This window comes from Podarcis gaigeae (assembly GCF_964106915.1).
Source record: "Podarcis gaigeae genome assembly, chromosome: 1".
Classification (NCBI taxonomy): Eukaryota; Metazoa; Chordata; class Lepidosauria; order Squamata; family Lacertidae; genus Podarcis; species Podarcis gaigeae.
The window spans coordinates 114,831,278-114,856,794 of record NC_139678.1 but is presented as its reverse complement, the minus strand read 5'-3'; the positions used below and the strand labels follow the sequence as shown (position 1 = coordinate 114,856,794).

The 25,517-nt window shown below is 43.7% G+C and overlaps 1 protein-coding gene across 1 annotated transcript; it reads right to left on the bottom strand.

Annotated features, from left to right (window-relative positions):
- Positions 1–828: 828 nt before the first annotated feature.
- NFE2L2 (NFE2 like bZIP transcription factor 2) lies at positions 829–24,934 on the bottom strand. Its single transcript, XM_083709141.1, has 5 exons — positions 24,497–24,934; positions 6,485–6,754; positions 5,801–5,893; positions 4,677–4,874; positions 829–2,704 (listed from the first exon to the last, which is right to left on the bottom strand). The coding sequence occupies exons 1-5, from the start codon at positions 24,515–24,517 to the stop codon at positions 1,508–1,510; spliced, it is 1,779 nt and encodes a 592-aa protein (XP_083565267.1). The 5' UTR covers positions 24,518–24,934; the 3' UTR covers positions 829–1,507.
- Positions 24,935–25,517: the final 583 nt, after the last annotated feature.

The following is a 25,517-nucleotide window of genomic DNA, read 5'->3' as shown; positions in this document are numbered from 1 at the left end:
TGTAATTTGAAGTTTGAATGCTTATAAAGTCATCCTACGTGTACTTACTTTGGCTTCTTCAAAACCACTTTGGTCTTCAGTTAGTGTTTTTTATTCTAATACAGTATCAAACCAGAGGTAATAGCTGGATATTAGGTAAGGAATGTTATTTCCAGTGAGATTAACTAACTACTGTCATTTCCAATGATAGTTTGAGTTGCTGCACTGTTTGTTCTTCTTAATAAAATCTGTATCCTGTATTCCATTTCATAATGGGTGACCAACTTTCAGTGTAGGGATATTGCCCAACATGGCCAAACCCATGACTTTTGAGATTTAAGAGTCTTGTGCCATACCAACAAAACTGTTTGACATTTTCTTCTTACCACTTAGACTCATTGTAGCAGTGGTCTCTTCCAACTCTATGATCGTGTAAGTAGGCTTCCCTTTCCTAAAAACTGCTCCAAAGGGTTGACAGACCCTCTGGAACAGATTTTGGGGGCATGCGATAGTCAATAAGGGCAAGAAGGAAACATTCCACTAAGTAAAAAGTTGTTGCGCAGTGAGACATGCTGGATGTCTTGCCCATTAGATTTACAGCAGGGATGTCCAACAGGTCGATCACGATCTACTGGTAGATAGATTCCCTGTGAGGTTTTGGTAGATCTCCCTTAAAAAAGCTCAACAACTGACCCCCCCCCCCCAGTCCAGGGGGTAGATCATTGCCAGATTTTAATTCTGAAAGTAGATCGTAGTCTCTCGGGAGTTGGCCACCCCTGCTCTACAGGTATATTAGCCCAAGTGGAAACCCTTGTGGGTAAGGCCACATTCTAATGAAACAATCGAGGCCAAGAGTATATGCCGTTTATTTTTTAACGTACAAAATCTAAAAATTAGCATTACTTGGAGCATACATTTGTATGCAAAGCAATTTCAGTTTTAAGGACACAATCCAGCCCCAAAGCATATTGATACTCCATTCCTTTCAATGAAAGAACAGTTTTAATTCTTGTAATGAGTGTTCAGTTATTTTGGCTGGGCTGAGCCCTAACAATATGTGTGTTTACTAACACTACATTCAATCTCATATTAAAGCAAAGCAAGTAAAAATTTTCAAGGAACTGCAAACATTTCATTCATATTTTATCAAACAATGTTCATGAAAACAAGATTGGTCTTGTAAGTAATTAGGATTAAAAGTCTTAAATCACCCTTGATATACAGTTAGGTAAAACAAATTATAGGAACAGTATATAAATAAGAAATTTTGAAATATTTACACTAGAACAGGAACTAGTCGAGTTGCTACTATATAAAAAAAGGAACTAGTGTCTTATAAAAGTACTACCCATTGTGTATACATTTGCCTTACACCGATTTTAAGTGTATTCATATAGTTTACTCTAAAGAGACATTTGTGTAAAGTCACTTGGGGAGGAAAGGAAATATTTTGCATCCTAGGAAGTCTAGGAGTAGAAAAGACAAATTGAAAAAATAGTTGTTGAGAGAACATTAGTCTCCCTGATCTTCATATTTTAGTCTCTGGCTTCTTGCTCTTAGGAATAAGAAAGATGGTACCATCTCTTGTTTGCTGCAGTGAGTAATCATTAAGTGAATAAGGCTTGCCATCTTCATCCCGAAGCATGCGGAAGACCTCGACGTACAGGGTGCTCAGCTGCTTTTTCAGCAGTTGCAAGCTCTTGTCGTTTTCTGCTTTCTCTTTGAGGAGCTTCTCTTTCTCATCCTTGAGATAACCTAAGTCATGCTCCAGCTCGGTTATGTTTTCCAGTTTCCTTTTGCGGCAGTTCTGAGCAGCCACTTTGTTCTTGCCTCGCCTTCGTATGTCACGAATCAGAGTCAGCTGTGCCTCATTGAACTGCTCCTTGGACATCATTTCGTTGAAGTCATCCACAGGGAGATTGATTATTTTTTCAACGGGGAAAGGGATACATAGAGCCTTTGCCCTAAGCTCATCTCTGCTGAAATGAGCATCAAGTTGGCTGGAGGACTTGTCCTTCACAAACGGAGCTTCAGCATGACCAGGGTTTTCAGGCAATTCTTTTTTGGGTACGCTTGTGAGCTGCAATTCAGGATTTGAGACACTCTGTCCTGGGGATGGAGACAGCGGAGCATAGAACTGAAATGAATGCATTTTAGCATTGCTCTGTGGCATGCTTCCAGGAGCACTATCCATCTCTTCCATTTCAGAATCACTGTATCCAAATCCTGTATCTCTAGAGATGGAAGATGACCCAACAGAATGAGTGGGAGATGTTGTGCTGGGACTCGCATTCAGCGAAATGCCAGAATCAGAATCGTTGCATTCTGGGGCATTTCCTGAAAGGTCACGGTTAAAAGCTTTACACTGAGCAAACTCTGAAAGATCAATAGGTTCGTTTAAAAAGCCAGCAATTGCCTGGTCCACAAAATTTGGCGGTGGGGGAGACGTGTTCATATTCACACCGACAAAGGAAGAGTAGAAATCCTCAGAAAAATCAGTGCTTGTGCATGATGTGTTGTTTTGGCTAAGATCTTCCGGCAGTAGCATGCTGGAAAAGGAAGCTTCCAGAGGGCTCAGGTACTCTGGACTGCAGTTAGCAACTTCTTTCTCCATAGCAGGTACTGAATCATAAAAGCTAAAGTTCATCTCTGCCTCTGCTGATGCGTTTTCCAAGCATGCGTTTGGGGCTACTTCAACCAGGTTATCATTCTGAATGTTAAGGCACTATAAGGAAATGGGAGAGAGAAGTTCAGCAATGATATATACACGTGATGAAGTTTTACCGTGTGACAGTTAACATTGTGCACCTAGCAAACTCTAGTCAGTCGATGCATTTCTTGTGCTTTGGAGGCTTACATTTGGCTGTCGTCCCTTTTTGCTATTGCTTCTGTATACCCGACAGGGCCAGAAGAGCTGGCATACAAAGTAGGAATTAGGGGAGAAATGCAGGCAACTGCAAACACTCCCTTTTAGCCTGTGTAAACGTCTACGATGTGAATAATTGGGATAAGGGGAAAGGGAGGGGCACCTGAGACTTCGGAAACTAGGTTGCAGCATTTTGCTTTTTCAGTCACCTGTTGCCTTTCACTATACAGATGTTGCGTTCTACAAAGATGCCTGCTATATATTTAAAAGGGGGAGAATGTGCCTAGTCCCTTGGCTGGTTTGGATGCACTTATATCTGATGAGTCTGACAAATTAATTGTTGCAGGCAATCTTCCCTCAAGTAAACACTTCTGTATTAGGAATTTGCATCTTCCTGGCATTCACATTTAAGTTTTTTGCCTTTGGTAAAATGCTGCAATTCCCCCCCTCCCCCAGCTACCGTGCATAGGATACTTATGAAATATAACTGTTCATGTGTCTTGGACAGTTAAAAGACCCATCCTCTGTGCCATTTACATTCCTGCCCCCACGTTTTAAAAAGTTGCTTTAATTTCCTTGGTAGTTGTGGAAGTCACTGTTGCTTTGGAGTACTCGCTCGACACAATGTTTTTTAAAAGCTGCATGCTTTCTCTTCCATGTCTGCTGCCTTAACATTCCATGGGCTGGATAAAGCTGAAAAAGGGCTTCAGAGAAGTTTTCAGCGGTTTATCCAAAGAGGTAAATGGAAATGGAAGCATAGCTATACCTTGGCAGAAATGCTAATCACTCCATTCATTGTGCAAATTGCATATTCGTAGAGAAAAGTGCTACATATTGAACTGGGGTTTCTGTTCAGCTTCTTGGAAGTGAAAAACAAACGCTATTCCCCTCCTTGCTGTACAGACCCTAGGAAAACCAGTAAAACAAGCCTTACTAGGGGAGAGTAAGCCCCAAGCTCGGTGGAGCTAAATTTACATGAACTCACTAGACCCAGTGCCTCCAGTCAGCAAAATCAGGTGCTTTGAAGACCCAGCCATGCCACTATTCACCGTTCTCCCTGCCAGGCTCCCAGATGCTTTTCAGCAATGGGCAGCAGTGCTGCTTTTAATCAGTCACCAGTTTTCCATCAGGCAGCGGCTGCCCACCACCTTGGTTACACAATATGTAAGACCCCAGCCTGTTGAGCTATAAAATTTAGATCTATTGGCTAGGGCATTGCATTTTGGGTAACACAAGATGGTGGCCTGCTAGAGTGGATCGGAGTCAAGCCTAGGCACAATTCAGAAAAAGTAGCATAGCCCCACGGAAGCATGTTTCGGAGGCCTGCCAAAAGTACTACTTGGTCCTGGTTAGTTGGGTTGGGGGCATCAGCATACCGAGAAAAGACCCCACCCCAAGTCCGGTGCCAGCCCTGAGACTCTAGATTAGATTTGTATTGTAAGGCCAGAAACTCAACACAAACGTCTTGAGCAGAGCAGGCGTTGCTTTTGAATAAAAAGCATGCAAAGGTTTGGACTGAAAGGCAAACTGCAGATATGGGCAAACATTTTGCTTTTCATGTTCTAAAAAATACTGACTGATGAGTAAACGTGACTGAACCTTACAAGCTGCTACCTTCAACCTCATAAACCCAATATTTTGTAAATATGCAGTAGTTGCAAGATGACAGGAGGACCCACCGTTCAAGAGCAAAAATGTCAAAAGTTTGGATTTGCCTTTTTTAGTATAAATATTTGCCCCCAGTATCTGGCTACTTATTGAAGTGTTATTTAATAGTAATAATAAATTTGATTATTTAGTATTTCATTCAAGCGCTGACTGCTGCTGTTACCTGCAGCTCTGGAATAGAAAGCAGTTCTTCCCAAACTTGTTCTATATCTTGTGTGGTCTCAGCATCTACCGCTGTCGACTCTGGAATGGTAGACTGAAGGAGAGCCGGGTCAAGTGGGATCATCCGATCAGATTCAACAAAGACCTGGTTGCTGTCCATCTCAGAAGGTGCCGCTGGCAGAAATTCAGCAGAGGGAACCTGGAATACCAGGCAACAGATTTATTTATTTTTTGGTCCGTTATGCTTGAAACTCGCTGGTTCTTAGGTTGGCTGTTGGCAATGAAAGAGGTATTTGGTAGTAGGGACATAAAAGGTAAAGGGACCCCTGACCATTAGGTCCAGTCGTGACCGACTCTGGGGTTGCTGCGCTCATCTTGCTTTATTGGCCGAGGGAGCCAGCGTGCAGCTTCCGGGTCATGTAGCCAGCATGACTAAGCCGCTTCTGGCGAACCAGAGTAGCGCACGGAAACGCCGTTTACCTTCCCGTTGGAGCGGTACCTATTTATCTACTTGCACTTTGACGTGCTTTTGAACTGCTAGGTTGGCAGGAGCAGGGACCGAGCAACGGGAGCTCACCCGTCGCGGGGATTCAAACCACCAACCTTCTGATCGGCAAGTCCTAGGCTCTGTGGCTTAACCCACAGGGCCACCCGCATCCCTTAGTAGGGACATAGGCAGCTACTTTATAGCAAGTCCTGTCCTTGTCCATCTAGCACAATATTGTATACACTGGCTTGCAGCAGCTTTCCAGGGTTTCAGACCACAATTTGCCTAGGCCAACCTGGATGTGCCATGGATGGAACCAGAGACCCACCTGCAAAGCAGTATGTTGGTATGACAATCTACATTCAAATGTGTTTGTTGCATAATGCATGCCATTAATCAGGACACTGCAATCACAGAATTGTAGAGGTGGAAGCTCCCTCAAAGATCACCTAGTCCCAAATCCCCTGCAATGCAGGAACCTTTTCCCCCAGGGTGGGGGCTGAAGCCACAACCCTGAGATTAAGAGTCTCGTGCTCCACCATCTGAGCTATCCCAGCACCCGATAAAGAGACAGAAAATGGATTTTAATTGTTGTAAAGGAGAGGCCAGATTAAAAACATCAGACTTGGGAGATTTACCTGGTCATCGGCAAACAAGAAAGTTTCTGCCAAAAGCTGCATGCAGTCATCAAAGAACAGGTCATCTGCATCTTGCTTGGAGATGTGAACGCTCTGTAGATTGAAGATAAAGAATAGCAAATATGTAATACTTCTACTAAGTTCAGACAACCTGTTTCTTTATATATTTTAAAGAGAGAGAGAGATCTCTATAGAATTTTATTTTGAAATAAAAAAGGCACCAAAAAGCACACCACAATGCAACAAGATCATTAAAGAAACAAACTTGCTGGTTGCAATCATTAAAATCTCCTGGGTGTGCTTGCGGGAGGATTAGAATAAAGGACAATGTAATCTAAGAAGACTCTCATTAAGTATTGAAAGACTGGCTATACAAGTTCTATGCTGGACAGATAGTAATCAGAAAATATATAGGCATCTGTACTTTCTGGAATTTCATCAGAAGTTTCAAGAGAACCCATGGAGCAATAAATGGAAACCGTAGCACTATGATAAAAACAAAATGGGATTCCTTACTTCCTGAATAAGTTTATATATAACCATAGTCTCACAAATTGTATCAATCCCCTGCTGTTCAGATAGTTGCTCCTCTGGAGACTTGCAGTAACGTTCTTTAGGAAACCGGGAGGGGGGGGGGATCCAAAATGTAGATCACATGACAAGAAGTCGGGGAGGTTTTTTTACCTGTGAATAATTATTGGATGTGATGGTATTTCCTGATTCAGTGGCTTGAGCAGGCTGAATAGGAACAAATTCTCCTGTTTCCTCATCCAGCTGCAGCTGGTCTAGGAAGGCTTTTTCTTGCTCTTTCTGAAGCTGCTCTTGTCTCTCCCTCTCAAGCTTCTTCTGTTTTTCATACTCGTATTCCTTCCGTCTTTGGCTAAAATCAAAAACTTCACGCCTTGCTCCAAGATCTATATCTTGCCTCCAGAGAATGTCAATCAGGTTCATATCCTGTGTGTGTAAAAAACAACAACAGTATAGATGATAATACTGGATCTTCAAACTTTGTTTTTTTACAGAGTTTTCAAAACAGGTGCCATCTCATTAAAGTTGATTTAAATCAGGGTTTTCCAATCTTGGGTCTCCAGCTTTTTTTGGAGTACAAATCCCATCATCCCTAGCTAGCAGGACCAGTGGTCAGGGATGGTAGGAACTGTAGTCCAAAAACAGCTGGAGAAACCCAAATTTGGGAAACTCTGCTTTAAATGGAATCAAAGGACTGTAAACTGGTGGTCTGATACCTCAACCTGCACTCTGGATATTCTCCATTGGATGCTGATACAAAATTCGTGATATATTTTTACTTCCTCCCACCCCCACCCCCCAAAAAAGGTTAAGATGTGACTTAGTGGCATCATAATAGAGTTTCAGTCCTGAGCACTAGCTTCAGATTAATGTGGCAGCCCCCATACTGGTAGGATTTATTTGTGTGTAAACATGCACAGTAGCAACGTCTTGGCTGTAAGCACTAGCGATTGTGCCATTAAACCTAATGGGACTTCCTTGTAAGTGAAACCCAGGTTGCCTGCGTTGTAAATATGCATTACAAATTCGAAGTAATGGACCAGGGACATGCATTAATTAGCACTGACATACAGTTTCCAAAACGCAATTACAGGATTCCGTTACAGACGAAGAATATTACAGAATATTACAGGATTCTTTAAATAAAACATAAACCTCTTAATGTGTCATGTTTCTCCTCCCCCTCCCCCCGAAAAAAACTCATTATTTTAGAGGTGCTGTTCATACACAATTGCAATGGGGAAACTGTCTTTGAAACCTGGTATTTTTTGAGCGCTTCTGTTTATTGAGCTTTTATCAGGGGATTTGTTTGCAGGGGGTTAGACAAACATCTCAAAGCTACCAACATGAGTTTGACCAAACTGCGGGAGGCAGTGGAAGACAGGAGTGCCTGGCGTGTTCTGGTCCATGGGGTCACGAAGAGTCGGACATGACTAAACGACTAAACAACAACAAGAGACAACTTCGGCTATTTAAATGAGCATTCATCCTTATTTGTTGGGAACCTAGTCCTAGATAGTAAAGGTAAAAAGGTAAAGGACCCCTGGACGTTTAAGTCCAGTCAAAGGTTGCAGCGCTCATCTCCTTGCATCAAAGCACATTCCAGTGCGCGGTCCTGCAAAAGTCTGGTCTTTGGGGAACACACGTTCATTGCACAAGACCTCTTAATCAACTATAGTGGCACAAACTATAGTGGTAAGCGACTGAAACCCACCCAGAAATAGCAACAATCTGGAAACCCCCTGGGCCTTAACAGGTTTTTTAAAAAGCAGGAAAACGGGAAGATCCTTTATATCATACCATTTGGTCCATCTAGCTCAGTATTGGCCATGCTGACGGGCAAGTGGTTCTCTAGAGCAGGGGTCAGCAATCTTTTTCAGCAGGGGGCCGGTCCACTGTCCTTCAGACCTTGTGGGAGGCCGGACTATATTGGGGGGGGGGGTGAACGAATTCCTATGCCCCTCAAATAACCCAGAGATGCATTTTAAATAAAAGGACACATTCTACTCATGTAAAAACATGCTGATTCCCGGACCGTGTGTGGGCTGGATTTAGAAGGCTATTGGGCCGGATCCAGCCCCCGGGCCTTAGGTTGCCTACCCCTGCTCTAGAGTTTCACTGACAAGTCATTATCCCCATACTGCAAGTTGCAAGGGGTTATGGCTGGGAAGCAGTAGTCTTGCAGTTTTCATACTGCAGATCAGGTTCTGAGTATGCAATGTTGTCTGGGTGAATTAGAGCCCCTGTTGCAGGTTGAAAGCTGGGCTGAAGTTGAGATTAACTAACAACAAAACTGCATTGTTATTCACTGCTTTTACCTCCGTACTGCATGGTGGGCAAAGACAGTAGTGCACGACAGCCCTGCAGTGTAGCGTTCTACTCTTATTGCTTAATCCCCAGTCCAGTGAAGCTTGCTCCCTATTCTGTAACACTGGTTGACCCTAACAAAAGTCTTTATTAAACTGTGAATTTTCCCCGATTTCTGAATGGTCCAACACAACTTAATTTTCTTCTATGACTTGGAGAACATTTAAACAGGGTGTAAGGGTGAGCTTAGGGCAAATTACCTGGTCATAAAAGTAAGCCATAAAATGATCTTAACGTGCATAAGACCAGCAGGATCAAAGCAGTAACTGCAGCAATATATTGCTCCCCGTACTAGCAGTTAAAGCTTCAAACACAAAGTCCATGTTGTAGGCACAAGGCAACAATGGAGTGGGGGGGGGGGGGGGAGAGAGAAGCAGTTTTAACTTATTCCTTCTGCAGATTGCTGTGCACCCCCTGCCTTAAAAAACAGCTGTTCCAGAAAGTCATTGGCAAAAATCACCTCTGCTGCATCTTGGTCCACCTTTCCATTTGCAGAAGGGCAAGTCTGGACCTGACCCACTGAATCTAAGTTTTCAGATAATGTATTCGCCAAATAACATCTGGACTGGGATTCACATGAAGAAGAAATTGGGTGGAGAAAAGTTTCTCACGAGTAAGAATAGAGTTCAGGGTTGCCCAAGGTAAAGCAGGAGCCTCAAGAGGTTCGAGACACAAAAGGAAAGACTTGTGGACAACACAGAACGAACTTCTGCAATTCACCATTACACAATATGGCAATGAATGGTGGCTTATGATGGCTACAGCCACAATAGCTAGATGGGACGTTCCCATTCAGAGGCAGCATTCCTTTGGATACCTGGCGCTGGGGACAAACAGGGAAGGGTTATTGCTTTCCTGTCCTGCATTTGGACGGACACTACAGGAAACAGAATTCTGGACCAGATGGGCCATTGATCTGCTCCAACAAAGTGATTGTAATGTTCCTGAATGCCCATGGCTATATTCACCAAATTCCAGGCTTTCCCTCTAACGTCTATCTAATTAAAGTGTATTTTAAACCTCTTCCACGGAGATGCCAAATTTCACTAGGAAAGGGGTAAAAACAAAGAGAAGCTGAGAGAGTTATTACGGCTGTCCACAGTAAGGGTTTGGTCCCTCCAGACTGCCATGGTAGAACGAACTAATTAAGTCTGGCAATAATGGAGGATGCTTCAATATGGCAGGGCTTCATTAAAGGCCAGTAGTTTACCAGCTGCTCACCCTCTTCTCTCATGGCAGATTTGAAAACAGCTCCTTCATCTCTGAGCATTTGCAATATGTTCTGGATAAAAACGGCAGGATCTGGATTTGAGATTCTGTTTCTAAGTTGCTCGTCGTTTTCAGAGTGCCATTGTCTGGGCTGCTGCCTCTGCCAAAGCGAGATGCGCGGATCAAGTGCCTATCTGCGGTCCTCAGCATGTCAGATTAACTACGTGTTTTTCCCAAGTTTGCTTTGAGCTGCAACCAGAGCCGTCTTTCCCATAGGGCTTAGTGGTGTGTCGCGCCAGGGTGCCGGCCTCTCAGGGGCGCCTCAGCAAGTGGGAGAGCTGCGCAGCTTTGCCGGTGGCATAGGGGAGAGTTGCGCTCCCCCCAGATGGCTGGCAGTGCGCAGCTACGGCCACCCCAACACTATCCGTGGTAATTTGGGGGCGCTGGGAGGACATTTGCACCCCAGCACCACATCTACTAAAGACAGCCCTGGCTGCGACAGTAGAAATGAATAGGAAACAATCCTACAGAAAACAGCATTCGCAAAGCAGCATGGCTTAAAAGCTGTAACCACGACGACAGCTGCTTTTGAAATAGAGGGCACTTGTTGGCATGAAAGTTATTGCGCAGCCTGTTTAGAGTAGTTGGGAGGGCGGGGGAATAAGCCAAATCTATGCAAAATGAGATGAGAGCAACTCCCTTTTAAATGCTTTATATCTTACATTACATTACATTACATGGACTAGGTGACTCTCGGGGTCCCTTCCAACTGGACAATTCTACGATTCTGGTTTTACGATGCAATGACTTTTTCATTAACTGGAATATGCTTAATATGATAATTTGCAGGCGCTCTGTTTCATTAATTTTAAATAAAGCTTCCACACACACGCCATCAAAAAAGTATTTAAGGCTACGTTCCAATTAGATTGATTTCTACAAATTTATGTTCATAAATATTTCTTACGGTTCCTGTAAATGCTTGCATCGGCTGCCAAGTTCAGATGAATATCAAAATGTGGCTGAATGTGTTGATAATTCTACACAAGATTAATAAACAGTACATAACACATAACACATGTCTCGCTAACCACATCCTTCAGAAAAATTTACTGCTGATAAAAAACAACGCAATGGTCTATCATGTGACTTGCTCCATAAGAAGACTTTTGTTCTCTTTTTTCGTTGTGCAAGTTCCCACATTATGTCAGAGGAAATAGCTGTTTGGGCAGATCCAAGAAAGGGGAATGCCCAAGGAAAAGGACTACTTTCAACACCTGTGAATGCAAGTGTTTTGGACAAGAAGGGTTTTCAACTAAAACCTGCTTTTCCCCCTGTAACTCGGGAACACCCCTTATGCGAGACGTTCACTACTGTCCAACCAACACTGGTAATCAAAATGTACGTTGTTTTTAACCGTGATGGGAACCAACTAACACTTGCAGTGAACAATAATTTGGTTATTAAGTAGTTTAACGATAGTCTCAGTAGGGCTTGATTAATAAGTATTACTATTTTACATTTTTATCCTGCCCTTGTTCCAAGGAGCTCAGGGTGGTGACCGCAGGTGGTATTCACCTAAACAATGGTGCAAGCAAAACAATTTCTTCTTGCACAATGAGTCTTTCCTCCCATCCTACTCTGCCACCCCAAATCTGGACAAAAGCTGAGGGGAAGCACAACTATTTGATGTTTAGAAGACATCTGAAGGCAGCCCTGTTTAGGGAAGTTTTTAATGGCTGATGTTTAAATGTATTTTTAATCTTTTGTTGGAAGCCGCCCAGGGTGGCTGGTGAGGCCCAGCCAGATAGGCGGGGTATAAATAATAATAAGAATTTATTATTATTATTATTATTATTATTATTATTATTATTATTATTGGGGGAGGAGTCCCGTTGTGCATGAAGAAATCAGTTTGCTAACCAGTTATTCAATTGAATACCACTCCATGGTCCCTTTCTTCTTTTGCACTTACAACAACCATGTTGAAGTAGGTTTAGAGATAAAAACTGGCCTAAGGTTTCCCAGTGAACTTGATAACTGACTGGGGATTTGAGTGTCTAGAACTGCAATCCAATGGTCTAACTCAGTGTTTCCCAAACTTGGGTTCCCAGCAGTTTTTGGACTACAACTCCCATCATCCCTAGCTAGCAAGACCAGTGGTCAGGGATGATGGGAACTGTAGTCCCCCAAAAAACTGGAGACCAAAGTCTGGGAAATGTTGGTCTAACTCAGGCATGCCCAAACTCGGTCCTCCAGATGTTTTGGGACTACAACTCCCACCATCCCTAGCTAGCAGGACCAGTGGTCAGGGGTGATGGGAATTGTAGTCCCAAAACATCTGGCGGGCTGAGTTTGGGGATGCCTGGTCTAACTATTATACCACCCCGAGTCTCCATAATGGCCTGTGCAGGACTGGGAAATGGTGGGCTCAGGTCTTTATTTCTCAGAGCACAGATATTAATGTGCTTAAAACAACTACAGTGGAACCTTGGTTCTCGAACATAATCCGTTCTGGAAGACCACTGGAGTTCTGAAACGTTTGAGAACCGAAAACTCACTTTGGAAGCCTCAATTCAATTGAGAACATTGAAAAACAAGCAGCAGAAGTCGCTCAACGTCCAAGGCGCCTTCAAAAAAGGAAGCATTTACTTCCGGGTTTTCAGCGTTCAGCTTCCGAAACATTCGGCTTCCAAGATGCTTGAAAACCGAGGTACCACTGTATAAGATCCGTTCAAGTACAGGTAGGAAACGCAGGCATTTATGCTAGTATCAGGGGTTAGTTTGTCTGAGCGCTCAGGCTTGGAAGCTGTCCTCGGCACCAGCCTGAGCCCAGGAATCTTTGCAACAGCAAGAAATAAACTTGCCCCATGGCATGCACAGAGTGCCTTTGCCTCACCACTGAGTAATCGCTACCTCTCCCCCCACACTCACGCTTACAAGACCACAGCTACCTAGGCAAATGATATGGCTTCACAGCACGCTTAGGAATGAAGCCCTCTCTTTTTCGAAATCAAATGCTGACTGGCATTTGGTGTTTTTACTCATTTACTGATACGCTTTTCCAGAGCCTGTTCCGAGCCACATTGCTAAGCCTAGTCTGGACTTATAAAAGGCAGTTTTAATAAGATAAACATAAATGTTAAACAATTCACATTAAGCAGCCATCTGGACCCCAACGGAAAATTTCATGTTTTAGGTTTACATATCAGCATTTGCCATCTGGGTAGTCAGTTATAGATTTTATGTGAAACTCTCCGTGTGCGTTGTAAAGTTTGGCTATTAACTCTTATTGCGCTTTAGCAAACATATTTGCATCAGGATAAACAAAAGGAGCAAGGCAAGGGCCCCATATTTAGAATTTTATATTAGGTGTATATAACAAAAGTGTTCTGTGGTCCAAATATGTTTTAAATCCCTGCCAGGAGGCCTTAAAAATAAATTAATTATAAAAGATCTTTATAGGAAAGCATGCAATGAAATTTGGGGGCAAAAGGAAAACAGGGGTTTTCAAACTGAGTGCCACCAACTCTCTGGCTCAAACAAGTTTATCTTAATAATGGTGATGATGATGATGAAGATACACGCTCTACTGCATTGTGACCCTAATGAAACCCAACTGACCAAAGTGGGGCAGAAGCAGCTCCTTCAAATTTAAAACAAACATGAAGCAAGCATATTTATCTCATGCCTATGAAGGAAGGCATGTAAGATCTTGAGGTGAGTGGAAGAATCCCTCAGAATCGTATGTCTTAAAACAGCCTCAAAAGCCGCCCACACCGTTTACCTCAGAAAGAAGGTAACTGAGCCAAGTCAGAAGGGTTCCTCACTTTTTAAAAAAATAAACAGGTCTTGTTTTAGTGGCACCGGATGAGCTGTATGGTTCTGGCAATAAGTGTTGCTGTCACGACCCATGATTTGGACTGTCATTATGCCTCAGTTTTATTTAAGAGTAAAGCCAATAGCTTCTTTCCCCCTTGTTCTCTTTCTAATTCTTTCCCACTTTGCTAGCCAGAACCCAGAGGCATCTGCCCATGCAGCCATTTTGAAACTATGCAAACAAAAGGCTTCAGGGAAAAGGGGTAACTGAAGAATATATGCTTTTATAGCTTCGTGGGATGAAGTTTGCTTTTCACCAGATTGAATACCAACCCCCTCTCCTGAATATTTTAAATTCCATGTGACCTACTTTCCTTATAATAAACAAGTTTTTAAAAACTGCCTACGGTTTTCATTCTGCTGCACTTGAACACTATTTTGCTACATCTGCTAGGAAATGGCATATTTTTGGATGCAAACAGACGCCCTCAAGCTTAAAATCAGCGAGTCCGTGCATATCTAACATTTTGTTTATATGCAAAAATGGAAATGGAAGTTTCCCAGCATTCACATCTAAACATTGTGGGAGTCAGAAGCGTACATGCATGCAAGGAACCTATAAACGCAAGTATTCCGGTTTACCTTACATAGTACACGGTCCTTGCCTCTCTCTAAGCGCACCCTACAATTAAAGAGGCTGATCTGCAAACCTTCCCACCCAATCTTGCATCAGTTGTGAGTAAAAGCTCAAAACTACAAGGATGAGGAAGGGGCAGCTTTGCTCCTCGATAAAAGTCATTTTGATTGTGTTATTTTATTCATCAAAACAAGTTTACATGGCTGGCTTGGCCCTCGCTATCATATTCCTTGAGTGGTTTTTAGCCCATAATGCTCAATAGGCCTCATTACAAATTATATATGCAATGTTCTCAATTGGAAGTTATGTATCACGACCAGCTCTGGATTACACAACAATTTTGAGCGCTTCAATTTTTTTTTAAAAGGGGGGGGGGAGCATAAGACACATGCTCCAATGGTTTTAACTCAAGTATTTTCTGAGAATTCAAGAGGCACATAACAAAATTATAACTAGGTGGCTAAGATAATTTTCATCTGGTGGGAATGCTTACATAAAACATTCATGAAAGAACCTTTCTCACTGAAACACCAGCTTTTTTGAAATGCCATTTTTAACTGTACCTGGTGTAAGTGTTCCATTAAAAAGCTATCACTCAATTCAGAATAGGAAGCTTGAAAACCTAAACATTTTATCGGAAGAGAATCGGTTCAATACCCAACTACTGGCATTGTTCCAAGTTGCTGTGTGTTTTATAAAAACAGAGTTTTTGAAGCACCCTTATTTTCTGCTGCTGCTGAAGACGACCATCAGCTGTAGCAGGAAAGCCAAAACTTGCTCCTAAATTTTCCATCACTGTTGGTCTTTCCCTGAAAGACCTTTAACTCGCAGGAGCAAAAGGGAGAGGTCAAATCTCTCGAGCTGCAATGAAGAATTGTTTTGCACGGCAATTCTTCCATTTGCCACAATTTTGTACTAAACTGTCATAACGGTCTGATGCAACGATAACTTCTTTAAACACTTGAGCATGCCAATGGAAAGGTGGGACAATTCAACAACATGCGTACATCTCTTCAACTAGCGATACATACATTCTGGGTTACAGTAGCATCACCGGGATGTGGAAAAATATTTAGAAATATTTATTTATGGTGATACAGTTTACCTTTCTAAAAGTAGCATATGATATGTGTGATATTTAGACGGACTGTACTTGGGTGCAATGCTAAACTGTGACAAGTTTGTGATCACATTTGGGTATCACTACACTGTAGTTTAGCGTGACATGAATGAGACCAAGGCAAAGCTTGGGCACACTTGGATGATGGGAGTTGTAGTCCATCAGAGGGACCCAAGCTTGCAGAACATTGGTACCGAGGCCTGCAAAAGATTGGGGACTTGGTGAAAGTTGGGTGCTCCCCCATACGCAAATGCAAGGCCCCCAGTGGATACAACCCCGTGTTCTTTCTCATTTCAGATGTTTGCAATGTCTGTCCTTGGCACAGACAACCCCAGTATTTGCTGTTCAGCCATGGTCTTCCACACGCCCTTATATATGACCCATTTCCTTCCTGCACGCCTTAAAATGAGCTTCTGAAACCTGCAGAGCTAGCCTGGCCAGAGGCAATAAATCAAAGGAAGTGCTTTCTTCACAGGCAATAAGGGGTCAATCATCTCGCCTTTAAATGTATTTAAAACCGCCATTTACTGACTTGGTCCAGACAGCAGCTTCCCATATACCAGAGCGTTCCAAACTTTTCATGTCCGTGACACATTTTTTAGACATGCACCGTTTCACGACACAGTAATTCAGTTTTACTAGCAAACCAGAAGTTACACTAACCCCTTTCAAGCCCCAGGAGGAACACACCTACACACTGCAGCACAACACATAACAAATCGCAACACACTGTTTGGAAAGCTCTGCCATATACCAATTTACTGCGAGAAGTGTTAGTAAGGAAGCAGTATCGAGCTGCACAAGGTTCTTCCACAACAGCCACATTTAGGGACAGCGATCCGGCAAGACCCCAAGTTCATTTGGACCAGCAGCAAATACCTATCCTTCTGCCAGGTGCTGAGGTCCAGCGCCGAGGGCCTTCTAGCAGTTCCCTCATTGCAAGAAGCAAAGCTACAGGGAACCAGGCAGAGGGCCTTCTCGGTAGTGGCGCCCGCCCTGTGGAATGCCCTCCCATCAGATGTCAAAGAGATAAACAACTACCTAACATTTAGAAGACATCTGAAGGCAGCCCTGTTCAGGGAAGTTTTTAATGCGTGACATTTTAATGTATTTTTAATCTTTTTGGAAGCTGAGCCGCCCAGAGTGGCTGGGTACAAATAATAAATTATTATTATTATTATTATTATTAATATTTGCACACACAAACCCCATGTAGCTTGTCAATGTCAAGCATACGGAACAAGCCTGTTCAACACTGAGAAACCCTGGTTTCAGTCAACAAAGCAGATCTGCAGAAACAAAAGAAAGTGTGTTTGAATTAGCTGTCGGTGTTTAAACTAAACAGAGACCCAAATCAGAGGTGACTGCGATATGATAGTCCAAATGTGGTGATTTGCGTCAGGTGTTGCCTGAGCATGCTTTGGGTTTCCGGCTTGATTTTTAGCACGTTTTCAAACTTTCTTCCATTTTAGAAAATTGAGATGCTGTAATGGGGCTCTGTATACTCAAGGGTCGAAGTCAGGGCCGTCTTAAGCATATCCGGCACTGTGGTGCAAAGATCCCTCCGGCGCCCAGAGTTGTTGACCTTTTCCCAAGCCTCTGCGGGGATCGCTCTCCTCCCGCGGAGGCTTGGGAAGGAAGCTGCATGCCCGCCAGCCATATAGTTGATGGGGCACAGCTGGTAGGCATGCAGGGAAAGGGGAGGCCGCCGGCAAAGCCGTGCAGCTCCCCCACTCGCTGGGGCACCCCTGAGAGGCCAGCGCCCTGGCATGACGCGCCAGTAAGCCCTATAGGAAAGATGGCTCTGATCAAAGTACACTCCAATTGCCTTAAAACTATGAACTGTGTCGGAATGGAATTTCATAACATTCTGGATTTTTCTCTATTCTTATACTACACAAGGTTCTATTTTCTTTCTTGTAAGCCAATTCAATTGCTTATCTTATTAAAACAATCATGTAATAAAACTATTAAGCTGTGCAGTTCTGTTTTCTCGGCTATCCGGACTCCAAAGTCTGGCTTTCTAGGTCCTGTTAGCATTTTTTTTCTACATGCAGGCAACGCTTGCCTGATTATTCTCTGCTATAAAAGCAGTCAGTTGCATAAACAGTGCAGAAAATGTTTCCAAGAGACTGTTAATCTTGCTGCACTTTTAGTGCTCCTAACTACAATTCAAACATTTCAGTATACTTTCTCGTGCAAAAATGAAAAATTATTATGCAGTCATTCCAAGTTTTCAAAGGGCCTTCTAAACTCAAGAAATAGGCTGCTTTGGGATGGAATGCGATAACTGGGGCCAAAACAAAGTTTAACTAGGCTGTTAATCTGTGGTCTACTTTTTCATTTTGGCTGAAGTGCAAAACACACCTACAGAAGATTAATGTCTAATCAGTGCCAACAGACTGTTGGTCAGGCCTGCATATCACGAAGGTCCTGCATATACACTGCTGGGCATTTTCTTTATGGCAAAGTAGTATGGAGAGGAAGAGATTTCAAAAAGAGAAGCAGCAATGGTTTCTTTAACCTTTATCTCTCCCCTGCTTCTCCTGCAGGACTATAAACATTGCAAACCCATGCCTGGAACCCAGGGGATAAGAGTGGCAATTGAGAACGGATGGGAAATGGGCAGAAAAACAGGTACAGTGGTACCTCGGGTTAAGGACTTAATTCGTTCCGGAGGTCCGTACTTAACCTGAAACTGTTCTTAACCTGAAGCACCACTTTAGCTAATGGGGCCTCCTGCTGCCGCTGCGCCGCCGGAGCCCGATTTCTGTTCTCATCCTGAAGCAAAGTTCTTAACCTGAGGTAATATTTCTGGGTTAGCGGAGTCTGTAACCGGAAGCGTATGTAACCCGAGGTACCACTGTAATCTTTATCCCAAATCATTCTCTGCCCCATATTGCTTTGGGGAAGTTCATATTGTCTGCTACAGTACTTCAAACTTTGTTCTGAAGGCTGTAATCATATATATATATATATATATATATATATATATATATATAAAAATAATTTATTAAATTTGAAAACCACCACTCATCCAAAGATCTCAAAGCGGTTCACAGCATAAAAATACAAAGCTGTAACACAAAATAACCCTCATACTATTCTTCCTGGTAACTGAGGTGCCCTATTGAAATCCTTATGCTATATAAAAAAAGCAAAAAGAGTTTCGCCACAAGGTCAATATGGGAAATATCCAAAATAGGAAATGCCTAATGAGTGAACAGCAATACTTTATGCTATTATTTTAAAATATGTTGTTGTTGTTTTTAAGAAAAGGACAAGAAATTAGTTTATTTCCTCATCGCACAAGCTGCTGAAAGAGCTGTATATTTCTGTGTCTTGGGGGAGAAACTTCCTGCAAGGAGAATTGCTGGTAATATTTACAGTTAGACTGTTAGAAGAGGCAAAAATTAACAACAAAATCAATTCTTTGAAATAAGTCAATTTTAAACAGTTACACCCCTCAGTCTCTTTACCCTTGGTACCCAGTGGATCCTGACTTCAAGAAAAGTCTCATTCCAAAACCTAAGCAGCTGCCTTGAGGGGAAATAAATGATTGCACAACTCCCAACTTCTTTCTGGCTTTCAGAGCACCGAAGTTTGCACGCTATAAAGAACAGAAAGGGCCCTTTTAGGGAAACTATGACAGGCAACTGCCACTTTTCGTTAAGTCCAAACGGAGAATGCAGACAGTATCTTTCAAAGATAAGTAGTTCCATGTTACAAATTACTCACATTTGCAATTTGATCAGGTGTTGTCAAAAAATCTATTCAAGTATTTCATTTCCTCGGTCAAGATCTCCAAAGCTGCAGTAGGCATGCCATTTCTACACGTGCCTTAGAAACTGGGGGGGGGGGAATAATATACTCTCTCTTTTTTTGCACAGAGCACCAAATGATCTAATTTAATGTGTTACACCTCCTCCATATAGCACCTTAAACTATTACAAACAAAAGGTTTGAGCTTTCAATCATACTCTGCAACGTCTCTTATTTCCTACACCCCATATTTTACTAGCCTGATTAAGAGCTTTGCTGAAAGAATGCTCATTTCTTTCAGCATTTTTTAGATAGATCAAAAATAGTAATGGTATGATTCCACAGTTGCTTTTGGATTCTGTCTCTCTCTCTCCCCCCCCCCCCCAAAAAAGGAATAAGTTTCTAGGCCAACACTGATACCTGCACTTCTGCTTAGGGATAAAAATTAAGACTGGTTTTGAAATTAGACATGCCTTACCAAGTTTGCTTTTGGCATTATATCAGATTGTCTTATGAGTGTTGGGGACGGGAAACGAAGGGGTAAGATAAAGTAAATGTGACCTGTTCCTCAGGATGAAATCATTTTCCTTATTGCGCCAACAAAACAGGGTTGCAACATTAACACAGCCATCCTATGTTTCTACTCAGGAGGAGCCACAGTGAGTTCAATGGGACTTACTCCCAGGTAAATAAGTATACGATTGCTCCCTTAATTAGTGAATTGGTTAATTTCAGAACTTTTACTCAAATACAGAGACGCCTCAAATAATCAGGGAGCAGATTTAATGATATTCTTTTTGACTAAAAGTAGATTTTTTTAAAAAAAATACAAACTTTTACAAAATCTTAAGATGGCTGCTTCCCACCTGCAAAGAGCCATTCTCCCTGCTCTCATATGGCAAATGTTTTCCTGCTACATTGAGCGAGTGCATTACCAAAAAAATACTTCTTGCTTTACCCACCCACTGATTGAGAGAGGAAAAACCATGAGGATTAATCAATTAAATCGACTTTAATCAGGTTGCAGCTCTCATCACTGACTTACAACAACATTTCAGATTTGAGTGCTGAGCCAAGGTACTAACTAACTTTCCCAACATCACCCTGCGATAGTAAGGCTTAAAGCTGAATCTCAGAGATAGTGCTGGTGCTGGTGCTACTGAACGTTCTTGTCTTTTTCTCTCCTCCACAGCCGTTGGCATGCATTCATGCTTCCCAAAGCTCTGTTATGTATCTCCCTTTGAAACCACTTCTAACAGCACTGTGCCCCCAGCAGCCCAATACCAGATTTTGCGATGTTAAACTAGTGCGGCAGTAGTTATCCGAAGCTTACAGAGGTTGTGTTGGCAGTGATGATGATGTAGCAAACACCCCATAAAAATAAACATAAAACACACGAACGAAAAACAAATTTCACTTAATTTTGATAAAGCTAGAACGACCAGAAGCAAAGGAGAACAGGACTCCTGAACCTTCATCAATATTTTTGTTGCAGCGGCATGCTAAATTGCAAAGGGGGAGGGGGGCCTTCAAAGCAAAGTAGCCTGACAAGTTGTTTGCTTGATGCAGCCACTGCAGAAACACCTTTTCCGAAGTGGCCCCCTTCAGCAGGGAATCATGTACACTGGCCCTTAATCTTTTTTTTCTTTTTCCAAGAGGCACTTGAGAGCAAGTACAGTACAGTACTGACATTTAAGTTTGAACTTAATGGAGATTAAAGGCTGGAGGTGCCCCTTTCTGGAGCCTTCCAAAATCTCAAAAGGACGCTTGTTTTCTTGTAGTTGTGATATCTGCATGCCAGATCCTCCATTCTGCCTAGAGCGCTGACTTCCAGAATGCCTTAAAAAATACTTAGATGGCGATATAGATCCATTTCTGCCTGTACAGTGCCCCAAAGCCACAGAACCCTACACAAGCCTTGCAACCTTTGCACTTGTAGATATGCAGATAATTAACAGTCCTGTAAAATGTAAGGCCGAGCCCTGACAGATCAGAAGAAGGTGGGGGAAGAGGGCGATTATGAAAGAGATGTTGAGAGATGCCAAGGGATTTTTTTTTTTTTAAATGCTCTCGTCTTTCGCCCTCTCCTGCTTGCGGTGCCAGTCGAAGGTACATCACCCAGAGCCACAAATATACCATGCCCTGAGCTTCAGGAGTCCACACACAGCAAAACACTTTCATGCCACAACACCATTTGTTTCCACCCTGGGGAAACAAAAGGACAGTTGCTACTTCGCTGCTCCCGTTTTTAAAAAAGCAAACACAGAACTGGTGCTTCCCAAACATCAAATGTTAGTCTGAAGTTGTCTGCTTCTGGAAACAGTTAAGTTTCAGCAACCATACATTTCAAGCTTTCTTGCACCACTCTATGCAGTCCTGGAGAATGCTGGAACTGTATTTTGTGGAGGGTGGTGGGAATTGTAGCTCCGTGAGGTCAACCCCCACGATTCTTTGGGAGGAATCCGTAACTGTTAAAAAGTGGTGCAAGAATGCTTTTTAATGTATGGTGTGCATGTGGCCTTAGAAAAAAAACACACACAGTGCAAACCTATACATATCTACTCAGAAGCCAGTCCTACGGAGTTCAATGAGGCTTACTCCCAAGGCCTAGTGATGTTATACAAGTCCAAACCTGCCACAACTTTCACTCCGTGAATGAAGAATTATGTAACATCATGCATTGTGTGTATGGAAACCAGGGAGAGGTATGCGTGCACTTTTCCTTTTGTTACTGTCAACATCCAAAATAGAAATAAATTTCCAAGACTCGGGACAGCTTTGAATGTGTGTAAAAAACCCCAAGAAACAACTATTTTGGGTGTGGTGCAGTGCTTGGCAAAATTGCAAGTTTTGTTGCATACGCACCATTACACTTAAAAGTATGTTGCTTCCCCCCAACGATTCTCAGGAATGGAAGTTTCTTGGGGGCTCTGCGGATTGTGGTTCTGTAAACTACAGTTCCCATGATGGTTGAAGTGGGGGTGCTTTGAATTTGTGGTGCATATGCAGCCAGTCTGAGGCCTCATCCAGGAATCTATTATCAGAAGTGAAATGGTGGGTTTTAACTAGGGAGAGGAGCTTTTCAGAGATGGTACTTGTGCATCCCAGAGGAAAGAGTCGCCAACACTTTCCTCTTTCGATGACAGATTAAGACATTTTCATTCCCCAAGGCTTTATGCCGTTAGACTGTATTGCTGCTTGCATGGAACTCTGCTATTTAAATATTTCTTCTAGAGTAAGTGGTTGCGATTTTTTGAAAAATGTTTCTAGATGACCCTCGTGGTCCCTTCCAACTTTACAATTCCAAACTTAACTTATATTTCTGTGATTTTTGTGTGCACGTGCAAATTTATTTGTTGCAAGTGGATTTTGGTATTTTAACAGTTAAGTAGCACTGAAGTACGTTAAATTAATGCCCAAAGCATTTGCTAACAGTTATTTTGAGTACTAGCACTGGTAGCTCTGGTATGGGCTACAATCCCGTAACCAGTGTGCAAGTCCCATGGAACACAGTGAGGCTTACTTTTGAGTAAACAAGCATAGGATTGTGCCGCTAAGTTAATTCGCCACTGAAAAGCAGCTTACAGCTTCCCTTTTTAGTGGCATGATGTTAAGTCTAAGCATGTTCCTAGAAACTACCAAAAACGCACACTTCATGTTTGCACACGTACACTATGGCCAAACACCACATAAAGAACCAGATCCCAAGATGGGAAGCCATGTTTTAATAGAAAACATCTGAAAACACCACAGCGCACGCCTCCTTCCAGACCCATGTCACCACAGCAAAATAAACAAGTGAGTTGTATTCATTGGTGACAATTTACACATTCCCCTTCCACATTGAAAAAATCCTTATAATTAGTTATACCTTCAGCAACAGTCCACTTTTAAATGGCTCATGACTGCAGTATCTCAAGGACCCCCTCCCCCAACTCAAATCAACCCGGACCCTGTATTCAGCATCTGAGGCCCTTCTTCATGTACCCCCTCCATGAGAGATCAAAAAGGCAGCAACACAAGAACGGGCCTTTTCTGCATTGGCTCCCCGCTTGCGGAATGCTCGCCCCTGGGAAACCCGCCTGGGTCCTTCATTATATATCTTTAGGTGCCAGGCAAAAACATTCCTCTTCTCCCAGGCCTTTGCCTCATTAAATAATCTATGGTGCTTTAAATTGGAAGGGGGGGGGGCAGGAACGTTTTTTACTATGGTATATATTTTGGAGAGTTTTATACTGTAAATTGCCTTGTGATCCTCAGATGAAGGGACATATAGAAATCTTAATAATAAAAAATAGTAATAATAGACCAGTAAAGAGAGATGAGCGCCACAACCCCAGAGTCGTCCACAACTGGACCTAATGGTCAGGGGTCCCTTTACTTTTAAAGGGGACCAAGATGATTTGGACACCAGAGTGTGGGGGGGGGGGGCTACAGTCAACTCAAGAGTTTCCTCCTCTCCTCCCTTCTTCTCCATAGATCTCCTTCAAATAATCTAGGAATCACAAGCTTGCAGCCCAAGCCTCCAAAAGTGTTCTTGTTTTCAAGATTTCAGGACTCAAGCCCTTTCAGAACCCATCATAGCTGCCAACTTTTCCCTTTTCTTATGAGGAAACCTATTTGGAATAAGGGAATTTCTCTTTAAAAAAGGGAAACCTTGACAGCTATGGAACCCATCCGGGGTGCGCTAATTCCAAATTCGCAGGGCCCACAAACACACACACGGCCGACGAGAGCAGCACTCTGCACATGCCCAGAAGCACTCGTTTCTTTTTAAAAATTTGCACTCTGCCCCAGGTGGTGGTCCAGCTTTCGTTTTTGATTTTGGACGGGTCCCAGGCTCAGGGGGAGAAGAAACCAAGCCCCCGGGTGAGTCCCGTGGGTCTTTCCAACTTCAAGCACCCGACTGCCCGCCAGCAGCTGCCCCGGCCTCGCCGTCGGGGATGGCTGCACCCCGCCGGTGAGTCAGCGCGCTCGTGTGCGCCGCGTCACGGAGGACGGGGCGGGCCGGCCCGAAGCGAAGCCGGCAGCTGGCGGCCGCCCTCGCAAGCGGGGAAGTGGGTGGCGCCGGCTGCCCTCGCCCCGCCCCGAGCCGACGGGAGGAGAAGGCGCAACGAGGCCTGGCTCGCCCCTCCCACGCCCCTTAGGGACCTGCGGTGGGGAAGGGGCTCCCCCTTAGGGACCCTCTCCTTGCTCAGCCCGGTGCCGTCGCAAGGAAGGCGCGCGCGGGGAGGGGGGGCGTTGCGGGTCTCACCTGCGGCGCCTCCACCTCCATAGTGCTGAGAAGGAGGTTGGCGCAGCGGGCGGGTTGGGCAGCTGGGTTGGGCAGCGCTCGGCTTCTTCCCCGACGGGCTTGCTGGGAAGCTTCTGCTGGCTCGGCCGTCCGCTCCGTCGCGCTTCCCCGCTGTCCCCTTCTCTGCCCGCCCCGCGCTGCCGGGAAAGTCTCCGCCGCCTGTCCTGCTCCGCCCCGCCTTCTCCCGAGCCACTCACGGGCCCCGGGAGGAGCAGGAGGAAGGAGGGCGGAGAGGACGGCCCCTTCTGCTCCGTGGAGCGCAGCCAGGCTTGGGGGAAGGCAGGCGGGAGCGCCGGTGGCGAGATAAGCTCAGCAGGCGCGGCGGGAGGAAAACAAACCCCAGTCCGGCGGGTTTCAAGGAGAGGAAAGGTCCTTCTTTGCTCTCCAGTGCCGGATTGATGTATAAGCTAAACAAGCTATAGCTTAGGGCCTCACTCTCTTGGGGGCCCCCAAAAAAATTAAAGGAAGAAAAAAACTGGATGTAATTTCCAAAATATAAGATAATAAAACCTACATACAGCAACAGTGTTTTGTTTTGTGTTGTGTAGGCTCCTGTGATGTAAGTCATGGGCCCCGCCTGCTAGCCTGCTCCCTAAAATATCACTGGTTTGCTCATTTCTCTATATAGGGTGCCTACATTCTGCATGTGCAAATGGCTTTAGATACCTATTAGTTCCATATATTGCCATATAGCATATATTCAGCGCAAAAAACAGCAGCGATTTATTGTTGACAAAGGACAGCTGGACATATAAATGGCCCCCTTACCTTCAGTAGCTTAGGGCCTCATCAAACCTAAATCCGGCCCTGTCCATGACCGCTCCCTCCCTGCTTTTGTGTCCTTCAGAGTCGTGGAGGGGGGTGTTTTTGCCTTGGCAAGTTCTGGGGTGGGCAGGAAATGCTACAAATTAGATGGATAAATAATGGTGAATTGGTATATTGGTGGAATGCTAAACCAGAGGATGACGTGCAAAATATCTAG